At 31.9% G+C, this 16,678-nt stretch overlaps 2 protein-coding genes across 4 annotated transcripts; both read right to left on the bottom strand.

The window, feature by feature from the left end:
• Positions 1-8: 8 nt before the first annotated feature.
• LOC148271921 (protein FAM151B) lies at positions 9-12,649 on the bottom strand. Of its 3 annotated transcripts, none has more exons than XM_088240751.1 (3): positions 12,517-12,649; positions 9,500-9,640; positions 9-382 (listed from the first exon to the last, which is right to left on the bottom strand). In XM_088240751.1, the coding sequence occupies exons 1-3, from the start codon at positions 12,548-12,550 to the stop codon at positions 105-107; spliced, it is 453 nt and encodes a 150-aa protein (XP_088096877.1). In that variant the 5' UTR covers positions 12,551-12,649; the 3' UTR covers positions 9-104. The 3 variants fall into 3 exon arrangements, with proteins under 3 accessions (XP_088096877.1, XP_088096878.1, XP_088096876.1); XM_088240752.1 differs by having other exon boundaries at positions 10-382; positions 12,237-12,648; XM_088240750.1 differs by having other exon boundaries at positions 13-382; positions 12,420-12,641.
• A 1,418-nt stretch (positions 12,650-14,067) lies between these two features.
• Positions 14,068-14,553, bottom strand: LOC148271920 (uncharacterized). The gene is made up of 2 exons (XM_088240755.1): positions 14,358-14,553; positions 14,068-14,234 (listed from the first exon to the last, which is right to left on the bottom strand). Exons 1-2 carry the CDS (start codon positions 14,551-14,553, stop codon positions 14,068-14,070), a joined length of 363 nt encoding a protein of 120 aa, XP_088096881.1.
• Positions 14,554-16,678: the final 2,125 nt, after the last annotated feature.

Below are 16,678 nucleotides of genomic sequence, written 5' to 3'. Positions count from 1 at the left end.
TCTCTAATGGCATCTGCGGGTTCCTTTTTTTTACAGCGTAATAAATTCCCGGACGTGATTCATTGGGATTGAGCGCGTCATAATAAGCCTTGCGTGTCCATGAATCAGGATATTTTACAGAAGCGCATTCCTACCTTTCGGTAGAGAGCGTCTATTATGCCCAAGGACTCCTCGAATACTTGAATAGACTTAAAATCCAGCTTAACTCCCTTCATTGTCACGGCCGGGTGAAGGTTGTCCTCGTTGATCGTGTGCAGGAATTGTTGGAGGCTAATGTCGGACGTGGAACTGGGCGGGTGGCCCATGACGGGTTGGGGAGTCCCGCTAGGATCATCTATTAGAGTTCCCATCACTACGTCGGCTTCAATCATCATTACGCCACCTGTTCGGAATTAACTTAGACTTAATATTTGGTAGGTACATTTCTCGCGTGTCAGATGGAATTTTCGAGGATTTTATCCGATAAAACACGAAACAGGATCGGTCATTGTTGAAGGCACAATTTTTTGTAACCTGTAAAATATATATATTTTTAATATCATCGCTAGATGTTAGTATTAATATTATTACCTATATTTTATTTCACGAAGCATTTCAGAGACAAATACAAGAACGATAAAGTATTTTTTGTACCTACAAACACTATCAGCAACGGAATAGAATTAATTTATTTTTAGTACATTCATATTTCTGATAACTAAGACACATGATTACTTTCTGAAACACATAGACTAATTACTTATTTTTTTTAAATATATAAAAAGCAGTTGTTTATTTTAAAACTTAATTCACTACTTTGGAAAAATGTGATTAATGAATTAAATATATAAAAAAAACAATGTTTTTAAAGAATTAATATAAAAATTAATAATAATGTTTTTGCCTTATAAACAATAAGGCATGTCATATCTGAAGACATCGGTAGACATACAACTTTTTTTTAGACTAGTAGTTAAAGAATGAGCGATAAAAAGTATTTCATAGATTTGATTTTAGATTATTGAGTATGAGTTAACTGAATCTATAGTCCTTAAAATATAGCTTGATTAGAATGACATTTGTCAGAAAAAGTGACGACATAACTTTGTAGTAACGTCAAAGGAGTTATTTATATTAACACACGAAAAATCATTCGTCTCTGGCGTGTTATTTTTTTTTAATACAATGCTTGACACATATATCAACATTAATATATAAAATCAGCTTTAAAACTAAAATAAACCTAATTATTAACGACGTTCTTACAGGGTTACATCATTTTGCAAAAACGTGATGGGACAAATTGATCGAATAAAAAAATAATTCATTTGATGTTGTTCATAAAAAAAGTATTAATATCTTATTTTTTGGTGAATAATTGTGTTAAACACACTATAATAGGCTTTTTTGCGTTTTTATATCAATTTTCGGAAAAAGAGTTTCATGATCGCATGAAATAACTGATAAAATAGATTTGATCAGTGATCAGTAATTTCTCATCAGTAATGAAATTAGTTTGACACCTGTTATTCTAATCAAGCTTTATTTTAAGGACTATAGTAATAATACAGCCCACTTTCAAAATAATCGTACACAACCGATAGTATTTTGACTGTGATCGTTTTTTTTTATTTTGTTTTTGTATATTTTTTATGTCAAGAAAATTTTCCACGCAAACAAAAGTAATCCCTCACTAGAACTCGAGCTTAACTACGTCAATCCTTCATTTTTATAGCGAGAACTGCATTTTATGATATGGCGCTAATGGGTGTTCTATATGACCAAACTAATTAAAAAAAGAACAATCCCTTATAATTATCGTTGAAAGGGTTTCTAAGACATTCTTTTTATTCCTTCACATAAAACTTTATAACCGCTGAATCCTTTTCCCGGACATGGAACGGAATGATTATAAACCACTGAGGTTTGTGGTATGAGATAAGTGCCTTTAGAATATGAGGCGTGTTGAATGTTGAACAATGGAATTGATATGGGAGACCGCTATACACAAATCCAACCGAACGAAAGCGTTTACAATCGAATAGGTATGCGAGCGATCGTATTTGCTGCTAACATTGTTCGAGTTTTAATTTCATACAGCCAAACAAAATGCTCCTCTCTATTACGACAAAGATTTTCCAATAATGTAGTAAAGCCAAATGTTAAAATTAATTAACTCCCTTTCAAAACGTTAAGATACATATATACCTCGCTCATTGAATCCATTATATCTTACGGAGTGCGTGTCTGGGGTCTCACCTTCCAGTCTCATCTGGGTAAAATTTATGATATTCAGGTGAGACTGTTGAGGGGGATTGTACCGGATAGCATAATCCGTGAGGCGAAACATATGGGCGAAGGTGTATATTTTTAATTATGTAATGTCCTGCCGGTAAAACAACTTTGTGACTACAAATTGATTGTAGATCACTTTGTTGATCCGGAATATAAAAAAAGAATTTCCCACACTCACAACACTAGATTAAAAACTAAGGGCTCCCTGTTTGTTCCCCGAATTACAAATTACTTCGGAGAGCGAACATTAAATTGCGTTGTTCCAAGATTGTTCAATGATCTCCCACAAACCATCATTAACATGAAAGATCTTCAAATGAAAAAAAAAGAACTGAAGAAATATCTTCTAGATACTTTATAGTGCCTGTTTATAAATAAATTTGTAAAATATAAATAAATAAATGTAATATAAACCATGTCATAAAAAAAATGTGTCCCACCGAAAAGTCTTTAGACTTAGTGGGTAACAAATGATTGTATGTATTTTTTTAAATTATAAAATAAACGCTGCTCTGCAGCACTGAAACTGAAAAAAAAAATCTAGCTGGAATCCATATATTATTTTAGAATAATATCTTTAATAATTATTTTATCATCTACAAAACGCAAATCGTCGTTTTAGGAGTAAAAAGACCCAAGTAAAAAATATCTGAAATCTCCTTTGAAACCAATTTTTATACGACGTTTTCTTTTGAAAATTGTAGCATATCTGGTAATCAACATTTCCCAAAGGATTCTTTAACCTACTTGAATAAATGTCGTTACTACGACGGAAATACGTATTTTTATTAACAGACTTATCAATTCAAGAGTCATGTGCTCAAACCTTGTGGCTATGTTCTTTTTACTACCAAAATTAAATACAATGAAGTGTTTTTTAAAGTACTATTACAAAACACGACTATTCCGTTAGTACAGATTTTCAAATTGATATATTTGTTTAATTATAATAAAAATAAAAACTAGTCTTGAAGAGAGATAAGGAAAAATGATATGAGGCAAAATAATGTTAAGCGGAATTTAGTTCATCAAATCTAAAAAAAAAATGACTTGTACCCATATATGTATATGCTAGATAAATAGAATAACCACCCACCAATCCAGCGTCCTACCACTAATTTGTTTGTTTGTTTTTGTGTAGATTCTATGATTACACTATGAACAATATTCTGTATTTATAATATTCGTTTTGTATCACCCGTCGGTAAGAGGAGTGCTCTCCCTGAACTGCACTAAACTACAGTTGTACTATTTTAATAAAATATACGCGAAACATTAACAACGTTTTTATTTGAATAATAATACATCATAAAGAGTGACGAAGTGAATGCTAATTCAATAAATAATATAATTTGTTTAATACTGATTTGAGTTAAGGTGGAATGTATTCTTATATTTTAAATGCGGGGAGTTAACGAATTCAAAACATGGGGAGGATATTTATTAACCATTAAATATGATTTTTAATATTTACAATGGACCATAAATAGATACTCAAATCCGAAAAACACGCGACATTTTGACAATTAAATGCGCCACGACAGGACCAAGCGACATCGACGCCTTAATACCATTCGTTAGAATAAGGTGTTTACACGTGGACAATACAATATTGATTTATCCCAGGACTCAATCATGGTCCACGTGTAAACAGCTATTTGTAGGACAAAAATTCGTTCCGTAACATCGCTACTGAGATAGACGGCTATCTCCGCGAAACAATAATTACCCCCATCACCGCGCGCGGCCGCATTGTCCTCGTGTGAACACGCACGGACAGGACCTTGCGACAATAGTGATTTGCTCGACTTGAATGTGTCGCTCCCGCACATTTTTTCTGCCGAAAATGGAAGCAGAAAAAAAACATTTTTATTATTTAGTTCGTTTATTAACAATTCCAATTCCATTTTTCGTGAACTCGCTCGTAATAAATACCGACGTGTATTCATTTTCACAGCGCTTACGTGTGAACTGCGGCCAAATATTCGTATTGTCCCAGCGTTGTTCCACCCGGTCGAGGCTGTTCATGGAACTGGGACAAGACGATATTGTCATATACATTGTATTGTCCACATGTAAACTGCTATTTTAAGGCTGAAGTCTGGTAAAACGAACGCAAAATTAGGAAATCATACGATTTTGCCATTTTATAACGAATGTTTTTTTTTAATCGCGCAAAAATAAAAAAATAAAAAACATAAATTAGATAAAAACAATATTTTTTAAATATATTTCTGTTAAAAAATAAACATAAAAGTTTTATGTAACCAAAATATAATTACTTTTAGACCGGCAAATTACGCCATTTCAAATTTAGACTAAACTTAGGTATCTGGGATTTCAATAAAGACTTGAACTAAAATTTATTGTAATAATTTAAAGACAATAAGTTAGACATGAAAGTGGTCGAAACCAAATTTTAATTTTTTGATTTTAAAAAGAAATACAAAAAATATTAAATTTATTTTTAAATCACTTACATTTTCTTTTATTTCTACGTAAAATTATGCCTTCGGTAATACTTAAAAAATAAAGTTTATTGAAATGCTTTCGTTGAAATCTTTTTTATAGAATTGTATTATCTTTTATTTTTTAAAAGAAGATTATTCTGGTTGTAATATTTAATTTAAAACAACATCTTATTTACGTTTTTATGACCTTCATACCTGCCCTTACCGAAAACGATATCTTAATTTTGCGTTCGTTTTACCAGACTACAGCTTTAAGTGACGCTATTGTCATTTCATAAATAATCGTGGATGTTGAAAGAATGGATGACAAAATATGAATGAACTTTTTGACCTCTGAAAAATGTAAGCGAACAGGTTATGCACTTATAATTATTTGTATTCGGTCCCATACAAATGAAAATCAAACAAATATTTCTATGTCATCCTGTGCTAGGACCACTGCACTTGCGTAGACTACACTGGGTCCCGCTCCTAAAACGTTCGTCACCTTTTCAGTAACGCATATTGTTTAAATGTTTGCATAGGCAGGCTTAGTACGTGACAAAACTCGACACCGGCACATTATCAACAACTGTGAATGTCCTCAAATACAATCATGTTTTCATTCACCACCTATTTATGGAAGATTGTAATGGCCAGTGGATGATCGTAAAAATTTACACACCAAAATCTTACGCAACACAATAAAACATTAAAACTTGTGAAAAGAGAAATTCAGTGGGAACATTTTACGGTCCCACGGAATATCGCGATATTGTTTGTATTTATTAATGAATATTTTTGTCTTTATAATTTATCAAAATATTTCAATTTGGGATAGATTTAAAAACAGCATAATATAACAAAAAAACAGTATAAGATTGACCGCACACGAATCAAAAAAGTAAAATCGTTTAAATATTTAGGCCATGTATTTGATGAAAACTGCGCGGACTTTTCTGATATAAAGCGACAATAACGAGATTATTGTACACGAGCTAATATGCTAGCACAAGGATTCTATCAATGTTCCGTGAAGGGAAAAACAAGGTTGTTTCAGGTTTTATGCACGCAGCAATACACCGGTAAGCTGTGGTGTAAATACAACCAACGAAGTGTTAAGGATATGAAAATGTGCTACAACAATAGTTGTAGATCTACCACGAGCTTTCTCGACATTGTAGCGCAAGTGGGATGTTTGCTGCTGCTAGACTTTTTCACTAGGATGAATTGCTGCGACAGCGTATAGCAGACCTCAAGGAAAGCCCGGGGAACAGCCCAAATATTATAAGCAGCCAAATGGTGGAACACTGCTGGGAATCTAAGTTTTGACAGCATCGGAGCAGGTCGCTAAAGTGACATACATATTAAATTAGAATATTCTACATTATTCGTTAGTTCTATTATCTTTAAATACTTTTTTTCTTTTAAAATTTATTGGTTTCATAATTTTTAATTTTGTTTTTTTTATTTTTTATTTTATAAACGTTTATGTACATTACACAATATTTTAATGCATACATAAAACGAAAAAATTAATACTTAAATTTAAATATACAAAAATGGTAAAATAAATATACCCAGCAATTATAGAGAAAGAATGCTATCCTCTCTGAACTTTTTTTCACTAATATGAAAGATGTCAATATCCGAAGAGATACAGTTGAGTAAAGACATTGCTCTTCCTACTGGCATTACTATCGGCAAGTTGGTTCTGCAAGCAGGAAGATAAAACAGCTTAAGCTGCCTATGTCTAAGGTAGTCATTAGGAACATTAAAAAAAAATATCTCCTTTACACCTATGTTGATCGTAATACCACGGATCAATCGAAAAAAAATACATAAGCAAGTATGCATTTCTTCTTTTCTCCAAACTATTGTAGCCAAGCATTCCCTGTATGAAGTTTGTTTAATTTTTGAACAAATTTTCTTTATCTATATTATAATTCTTATATTCCATGCGAGCCCAGTTCCTGTCTACAATGGTGACACCTCGGAGTAATAATACATAATAATTATACACCCCCGAATTGGTTACCCGCATTCATCTTAAGGTACCACAGAGACAAACGCGTTATACACAACTTTTCCACATACCTAAATGCAGAACAAATTCGTCAAAAAACGCTACGATTAACCGTATTATGGATACGTATAACAGGAAATTTAACGACATAGATATATTTACCAAAAATATTAAATTTATCAAAACTGCCATAGGCAATATATTGTCTTTGTCCGCATCTTCCTCTCCGTTGCTCTCTATCCCTGAACAAATATAAGTTTTATAGTGAGAAGATCTTTTAATATAATTATGTATCCCCGTACTGCGGGCCAACTGTTTGTGACACCTGATTTTTATAATCCGAATCATTTCTATTAAACTTATATGTTATTCTTATTTATATATTATGTAGGTGCATATAATATGCATTTGTGTGTTCGTTTTGAATCAACGTTCGCGTATTGTCAAACCTTATTTTATTGTTGTCATTATTTCGTATTTACTGCATTTTGTGGTTACCTACCGTATTATATAGGACTTGTCGCACATTATTCATTCGATGCGTATCAGTTAAATTTTAAAATAAAATGCTTTTTTTTTCTTTCAGAATACGGTTTTGAAATTTAACATACTTTAAAAAAAATTCAATTTATATCATTTCGTCATTTGAATTTTAACAAAAAGGTTTCTAACTTTTTCCTAAGCTCTTTATTGTACGATTTTTAATACAATTTACAAGTTTTAAACAATTATTTTTTTATACTTACGCACCCACACACACGCACCCTCTCCCTCATTCGCACATGTATCCTCTCCCTCATTCATTCACACATTCACATACACATGAATACAAACGTCACACAAATACAATTACTAAACTTATTTTTTTATATATTATGTGTCATTATATTTACGGTGGATTTTTTTAATTGGCTTCGGCATTGTTAAGATTTTTCTACTTATTTTGTTTATGTAATAGCTGTAAAAATCCCAAATAAAATAAAATAAATAAAATAAAATAAATAAATAAATAATGCGCTACATCTGTAGAGACGCCCTTTCGCATAGAACAACAGTGTTGGAAATTTTTGGTTTAACAACAGACGTGTAGCGGGCGGTTTCGTCGCTGCGGTTGCGATGCTCGACCTGAATACCAACGCCCCATTTTTTGCTATTAACTATGGCTAACTTCATGGTTGATAATCCTTTGATTTTTGTTCGTATAGGGGGCTCTATAGCGTTATTATTTTGAGGGTGACACATATTAAAAGGGTCAATTTTTGTATGATAGTTTAGGTTTCATTTTCTGACTCGCAGCTTATTACTTTCTACATAATTTGCGCCGGTAAGTTAGGGGTTACTAATTTAAAACTACGAAGTCAAAAAAAAACGAAAGTTGCGTCGAAAAGCTCAAAAGATGTATTGACTTTTTATTGATTAGTTATTTTATTATTTTACATACCTATCTACCTTGCAGGTGCCAGATGTCTGGTGTCTAAAATAAAGCTAACAACTCTCGCGAGCTTTGCTGTCAAATTCAAATAAGTCACGAAAATACTTATTAATACAGCTGTTGCAATGAATTCCCTTAAATTTATTTTTACTCTTTAAATCACTTATGTATTTGTATACTAATATGGTTATATATTTTTTTCCATTACGAGAGTATCATAAATAATAATACACACTAGAGAAATATTATTCTGCCAGTACAATATCCATAGAAGCGATCCTCGCCAGATAGCTCCCCAACACATCACTCCACAACACGCGAGAACGATGTAATTATTAAAGGTAGAGGTCCCTAAGTAGTAATGGTGAATAAAACGTTATTTCTGATATCTATATTATAATATTAAATACAACTAACTGTGCGGAAGACGCGACGATAAAATTAAAAGTAGCTTATTTTTAGAATGGGTATTTTGTAACATTACTAGTATTTATAATCTTGCGTGCAGTATACTGAATGCACACTTTCGTATCACTTTATGGGCGTAATGATATAATTTATTCGTGCTGTGAGATCATCCGTATTAAAATTCCAATTAAGGCGCTCTGTTGACCAAACAGTCCGAACAATACTTAATTAAAACAATTGGAGTAATAATGAACCGACAATTGAACGTTCGGGAAACCCTTACAAATAAATAGTCATTTGTATGTGTATGTACTGGAATTGCATGAAAATGTATTCATTTTGAATTAATATAAATTATCTTGGCTCCACTAGATAATTATGGTATCTAGAATTAGAATACCATGATGAGATGCGAACTGATGTGAAATTTAAATCGTAGATCACCTCGCTATTAATACACAATAGTTATACTTTTAAGATTAGGTAGCATTTTCGTATGTTATTTGTCATGGTTTATAGATCTAATGCAACGGAGGATATTAGAATATTTTAATATTTATACAAATATTTTTTCGTAATAAATTTTCCACGTCTATACCTCACAACTGTCAAATGTGAACTGTCAAAAATCATATTTACCAAAATGGCGGCTAAACAAAGTAGCAAACCCTCCCGGCGAACATCCTGTATATATTTATTTAAAAAGTAGTTATTGTAAGATGTCACTCTTCATTATTGTCCACATTAATATTTTTCGTGTACATAATGGGAAACGTATGTAATTAAGTAAGTATGAATAAAGACTGTTTCATAAACTTTATACAAAAAATAAATAAAAATTAGCAAGTTTTCATACAACGTGATATGTTTAAGTTTATAACAATATATTATAATACATGCATATAATACCTTTCAACACTTCATTTAGATAACTTGCGTTGTTCACAGCATGTGCCCAAGTCACTTTTGTTAGGTTATCTTTGATATTTGGAAAGAAATCGGTAGTACTTGGCGGAGATCTTAAGAATTCCGCACCGCCATCGCCATTACCTGAAACATTTATCAATTCACTGTAAATGCAATTATTAAACCATTTTTATCAGAAACAAGAACAAAAATTATACGAATAAGCATAATACACAATCAACTTAATGCGTAAAGCGCTCATTCCAGAAGAATTATAATTGAAAATTTAACAGCACAACCCCACAGAGAAAACTTATTTCTTTTTTAAATAACTATTTAAATGTTTTACACAACGAGGAAAGTCTGTGGTTGAATCTTGAGACTTGAGACGTCACACGCGGAGTAGTTTTAGGAATACAAAACTTTTAAAAATCATGGCGCCGATATTATGTTCATTGTTCGTGGAAGATCTGTTTAAACCAATCTAGTGCATTTTACTGACTACGTTCATAAAAATATGGACAAACGAACACAGGTTGACGTTCTGAACACGGAATTTTCTAAGCAGCCGACAGTTTGCCACATGGTTCTTAAAGAAAAAATAAAACTGATTGGAATTCACGGCGATCTACATAGATGATTTTGCTCTTACATCGAAAAAAGACTTCAATACGTAGTTGTGGCAGGTTTTGTATCTTAATTTAAATGCGCTTCTTCGGGAATTCCCCAGGAACCGATTTTGGATCCTCTTCTTTTCGATGTTTACATAAATAATATTTATTACTGCTTTGAATTTGCCATTTTTCCCTGTACGCTGATGATATGAAAATTTTCCCCAAAATTTAATCTTCAGAAAATATTAACGACCTTCAAAGAGAGGGTCGTTAAATACGGCGATGATAACTACCTTTATTTAAATGTCTCCGAATGCTACAAAGTAACCTTTACCGGAAACTAAATTATAAAACCATCCATTTATCATATAAATTCATGCACAATTACCGAAGTAGACTGTATTCGCGACCTTTGTGTATACTTAGATAAAAATTGACATATGAAGAACAAGCAAAGCTTACAAACTTCATCATAAGTGTCTGTAAGCCTTTTAACAATCCATAGACACTAAAAACATTATATTTTGCACATATACGCAGTATATTGCTCCACAGTCTAGTCTCCCCAACATTCCAAATATATTTTAAGATTTAAAAGGATTCAAAAAAAAATTTGAAGCACCTAAACTAACGTCAAAATTTACATTTCAACAACTATGAAGAATCTGTTGTACATCACAAAATCGATACCTTGCCATCTACAAAAACCATAACTGATACCGTATTCCTTTACACAATAGTTAATAACATGACGGACCAATAGAATGCCCACAACTGCTTGAGAAAATTGAAATCGAATCCCTCAACGTACAACTCGGCTGCAACAATTGTTTCATGTCGGTATTTCAAGCACAAACAACAATAAGAATGCATGCGTGGTGTATTTTTCATTACCTACTTCCATATCCCCTATATTGCACCTGCTGACAAGCCTCATAATAGAGGCTTAGCGGGTTATTCCCTAAAATAAAAATTTAAAAACTTTTCCTAGAATCCTAAATTATTACGTTTTTTTCTGAAATCGACATATATTTCATCACTATAAAGAAAACGCTTGAAACTTAATTGCAAATAATAATTATAATTTAATCTAACTGTACCTATTTAAAAAGGTTTTACATGCTTTATTTTTTGTATACTTTCATTTTATATTATATTATATTATTTATTTTCTCTTGTTTGAGAGAAGAAAGGAAGGAAGGCTGATCTAGGGTTACTCCTTATGCATCTGCTGATGAAAGAATTTTTTTAAGTAAACAAAAAAAAATATTTTGTTATTTTTCATTATTATCGCTGTATTTTATTTTTTTACAAGTGGAATTATACGGAATAGCTTTTCACGGGTACGCTTTTTTCTTATTTTTTTGCATTGTATTTACATTTATTTAGAAAACTATAATTGGCCTATAACTTTGGTTTATTTTTAAATATTGTATCTTTTTTGTAACAATGGATGTTGTTTTCTTTTAACAAATAAAAATAAATAAATAAATAATACGCTACATATTTTTTGGTTTAAATTTTGGCTTAGTTTATAAGTCCATTAAGATTTTTTAAACCACTGAACATCCCCATTAAAGATACGCAAGCGCAGATTTTAATCAGAAAATGAACAAATTATCGAATAAGAAATCGAATAGAATCATGTTCAAATCCGTCTTTAAAATCTAATGGCGGCCTTTTATCCGATATAACTTAATTAAAATATTCCACAAATTTGTTCAATTTGTTGTAAAATGCGTATTTTTATTTTTTTAAGTATGCGGACTAATAAATGAGTATAATTTTTCATTGATTTCTGTATTTCACGTAAAATTAACAGCAAATAAAAGTTTAAGTAAATCATTAATAATTAACAGCGGCTATGGGCTATCGAAAATCGAAAGATCGATTTTTCGGATTCTGCGCGTCACTAAAATTCGTACCGCGATTACGCGTAATGAAAAAAACAAGATTAAAAAGATTAACACACGAGAGATAATAAACATTCACGAATGTACGATGTGACAGTAATCTTCTTAAGTGTAGGTGTAATCATTTATTACCTAAATGATAAATATAGGTTAGTGTTTACTATTTGCACTTTGGTTAGGATGCATCTAATAGAAACTTTCGTCTTTATTTACCTTCCATTGTTTACTTCACGAATTCCACTCGGAACTTGTAATATTCTATTTTGGAGACTATTTTTAGACGCGGGCTGTACAGACGCGGAGAAAATAGTATGTTCACTAATCCCTTATATTAAAAATACCGCTTCATACACAAAAAGTAAAAACTTGCATTCTAATACAAAATCAGAAACTTACTGCTGCTCGCACAAATTAAAAATGTTAGGAAAATTAGTTTGGATTTGTAATTCATTTTGCGCTAGGAACTTGATTTAGTTTCAAACCGCACAATCACCTGAGTAGACGTACACTGACTCATTTATTGACATCTAGCTATTTTGACAGCTGACATAACCAAGAAACATAAACATAATGCTGATAATGAACGACTCCTGACGACCCGACGCGCGACGTATCTGTCAAATTTCTCGTAGGGTTGTCCATTCCTACTTCGATTTTACTTTACGATCACTCGGATCGATTGCGGCTGTGCGATATACAATTACATGGAAATATTTCAAAATCATGGTGATTTTACCAATGACGCATAATAAATAGACGCGTTTTTCCTATTCTAACTAATCTAAGATATAGGAAATATTGCGCCGCCCTCGACAGCTTGGAAAAAAGAGAGAGACAGATCACGTTCCACATACATTGCCGGCAACATAAATAGCCGAACCCGTACAAAATAGAATTTAGATATTTATTTATTTTTTCCGTTCCATTCTAACACATTTTCGGACACACACAACACAACACATTTCGAAGGCGACTAAACTACTCATAAATGAGTAGGTTTACGTTTTGACCCATTAGTTTCTTAGTAGATGTCGCTCAGTATGCAACTCCTGATTTTAATTCACCTATGCCGTGTTGCGTCGTTTTAAAGTGTAGAAATACTACTAGGATCTTAAAGAAACAGGATGAAATCACATTTCATGTGTAATTAGCAAATGAATGTGTATGTAGCAAATGCATTACTTAAAAATGGAATTATTTTTCCATCTGTCAGATTATCGAAGAAACAAAATAAACATTTCGTTAGTGTTGCTAGGGTTGTACATTTTTTTACCCTACTTTGCTCATCTAATGAGAGACCTAATGAAAATTGGATCTCGGATTAAACAACTCTATCGTGGACATTTAACCGACATTATCTTTAAAAAAATAAATATTTTTTAACATGATATAAAAATATCCGTTTTATGTCAAATAAAATTTGTTTTAAATTTTAAGTTTATAGTTTATTAATTCAATTACTCTTATTAAATAACCCTTTACTTATCTACTTTGTTTCGTCAATCAATATTTTTTGGACAATAAAATTTTAGAGAAATTAACAGATTGCCTTTTTTTACCTTACATTTGTGTTACAATTATATTTTTCCCATCGTGCAACATTACGCAGCGGTACCACGAATGCACGCGGCAAAAGTGCGGCATAGTGGGGGAATTATTGGACACAGTCCGATGTATTCAAATATGATTCTACGCTCCTTCTGGACTATTTTTAATTCTATGCTTATAAGCATACCTATATGCATACTTTACATTAATGAAACACTAATTTTGACGTTACAAAAAGTTTTGAAAGTTTTTCTATTCGAGACAAAGAACATTTAGAAATGAATTTATCCTTTGATTGTTATGCTTTAAACTGTTTTTTTTTTCTTATTACGGCCCATAGATGTTCTATTATGTTCAAATCTGGTCTATTTCCTGGCCATAAAAGGGAATTAATTCCCAATAATGCTTTTAGCTGCGATACCCGATAAAGAAAAACACCAAAATTAGTCTCAAAAATTTTTGATGCAATAAGGTAAACCATCAATACGCATTTTTTTTATTGCACACTCACAGAACGAGCCCGATGGCAAGGCGCAAAAGCATCCTGAAATACAGGGTCATCAATTTCTTCAGTTATGTTCTTAACATTTTCAGCTTGATCTGAAATATGCGAAGCTTCAAGAAAACTATTTGTTCTTTCTGTTAGTTTCGAAAGAGCCAAGGCTTCAGAAGACACAGCGTTATCATTAAACGGACATGCACCAGCTTTTTTTAAATGCATTCATAATGTTTGATCTATAAATATTCTTAATAAATGCTGGATAAAAGAGGTGATAAAAATTATACCTGATTTTCCGTAAGGGTGGTCCAAAGTGTATTGATCCAAAATTTGTTCCTCTTTGCTCTTCAATGATCTGTAGACTCCAACGTCAAGGTGCTGTAACAGATGACTGGTGTGGGCTGGAAATATCATCAAGTGAATTTGGTTTTCTTTTCCCAAATTTATTATGTTGAGTCCAATATGGGAACTGTGGGAGTCCATCATTAATACAACCGATTTTCCGAAGAGATATTGAATATGAAAAATCTGAACCATTCTTTAATTAATGCAGAATTTATCAACCTCTTTACTGAAAGTCTGGTGACGGGATTTGGCAAAGAATCTTTTTTGAGGGCATCATTAAACCTCACGCCCTTAAAAATGATGAAAGGTAGAAGCCAAGAATCATCTGCTCATGCACAACCTACCAATGTATGAAGTTCTCCGTGTTCAGCGTATGTTCTTTTATAAACATAGCGCTTTCCAATCTGACGCAATTTTGTTTGGTTTGACGACATATTTCAAACCTGTTTCATCAACGTTCCAAATTAAATAAGCCTCATGTTTGATCCCCAATTTTGACAATAAATTATTTAACTTTGTAAAGTAATCCTTTATCATGACTGGATTGGCCATTGAAGTCCTGCACGCCGACAGGTTCTCCGGTACCCGTAGAGTTAATCCATATCGTTCTTTGAACTTCATCCACCACGATTATCTAGCCGATTTCTTATCAGTATTAAAAAAGTTCTGCCTATTTCTATTTACGGACTCTGCTAAGTCATACGCAAGCCTTCTCACCTGCAATACAGTTAATCCAAAACCTAGCTGCTGCCTTTCTATTATGTAACTAAAATACGTTGCTCGATTTTGACTGGTAAGGCAAACGGTCCACCCATTTTTGGTATAATAAGTTCTTTGTTGTGAGAATCAGACAAGTATCTTTTTAGTGTATTGTACGGAATACCTGTCTCTTTAGATGTTTTGTGAATCGTCATTTTCTGTTCCTTAATCATTTTTATAGCAGCTATGAAATTTGAATCATCATAATACCTGAATATTTTTTAAGATTTACAGTTTTTGAAACGGATTTTAGTATTTTTATTCTTCGTTTGACTCTTTGAACGTTTGATTCTCTCATTCTCTCTATGTTTTAATCTCCTATTAGTCATTGTATGAGGAAGTTGTTCTGAAAAATAAAGCGAAATTTTCCTAAAATATAAAATGGTATATAATTTGGCAATAGCATGTGTCATAATACATAATATAACAGTACATTTTGGTATACAAAAATTTAAAGAAAACGAAAAAAATTTACCTTTCAAAATTTCTTATAACGTGCACTAAAAATTTTAAGATTAAAAAGAGTTATATTTTCACAATAGTTAACATTTTCTCAAAAAATAGATGCAGAATGAAAAAACTGTGCTTATTTCTTAACCAAACCAATATAAATTAATGATGTTATAAAAGTTATGGCTTTAGAGTTATAGAGTAAATTAAATCAATGAAATCTCTCGAAAATTAACAAACCGTTCATATTAATGACACGCAGATCGATGTTTTGTGCCAGCGGAGGCGCGTGTGGCAGTGGCGTGTGATAACTGTGTTTTGAAGTTTATTCGTCTTATTTTAGATATTTTGCATTCTTGGTGAGTTTTCGAAGCTTGCATGGCGATAGGTTATTTAGTACGATGTGTTTCAAAAAGTACTGCCAAATTACCTATACTGCAAAAATACCTTATCTTACCCTACGTACTACGTATATTCTGAATTCCCCCGGACACGAGATAAAAATATGAAAACACAAATAAACTTCCTACTTTTTTGTATTATTCCTCAAAAAATAGCTCCATAAATTATTATATACTTCCTATAAGAAATTAATCTTACTGATTTGCATGAAGACTTTAATAAATTAATAATATTTCTGGTAGATACGCAGTAATTGTCACCTTGATTGGTTAGAAAAACCTGCCATTTGGCAGTAAGCCCACCATTGTGCAAATGAATTAGTTCGAAAAGTAAAATAAATAAATATGTCCTATTTTTAACACATTTATAATGTACAGGTAAACGTCGTTTTACGCCGGGTTCCGTTCCGAGAGACACCGGCGTAAAATGAACACAAATATAACGGAAGATATAAGGTTAGGTTACCTGTCAAAATTCTAAAAACAATCTAATATGTTTATTTTATACATAAATTATAAATGTATTTAATAAATACAATTCAAATTCGTTTACAAAATAAATAATAATCTCTTGATATAAATAAGTTTGTTTTATAATAAATACTAACTTACCAGATCGTCGGTACGAAATTAAATGTTAACACTTTTTTTAA

Source organism: Micrasema longulum, unplaced genomic scaffold (assembly GCF_059751315.1).
Source record: "Micrasema longulum isolate JH-2025_06_02 unplaced genomic scaffold, ASM5975131v1 h1tg002584l, whole genome shotgun sequence".
In the NCBI taxonomy this organism is placed as follows: Eukaryota; Metazoa; Arthropoda; class Insecta; order Trichoptera; family Brachycentridae; genus Micrasema; species Micrasema longulum.
This window is presented reverse-complemented; position numbering and strand designations above follow the sequence as displayed.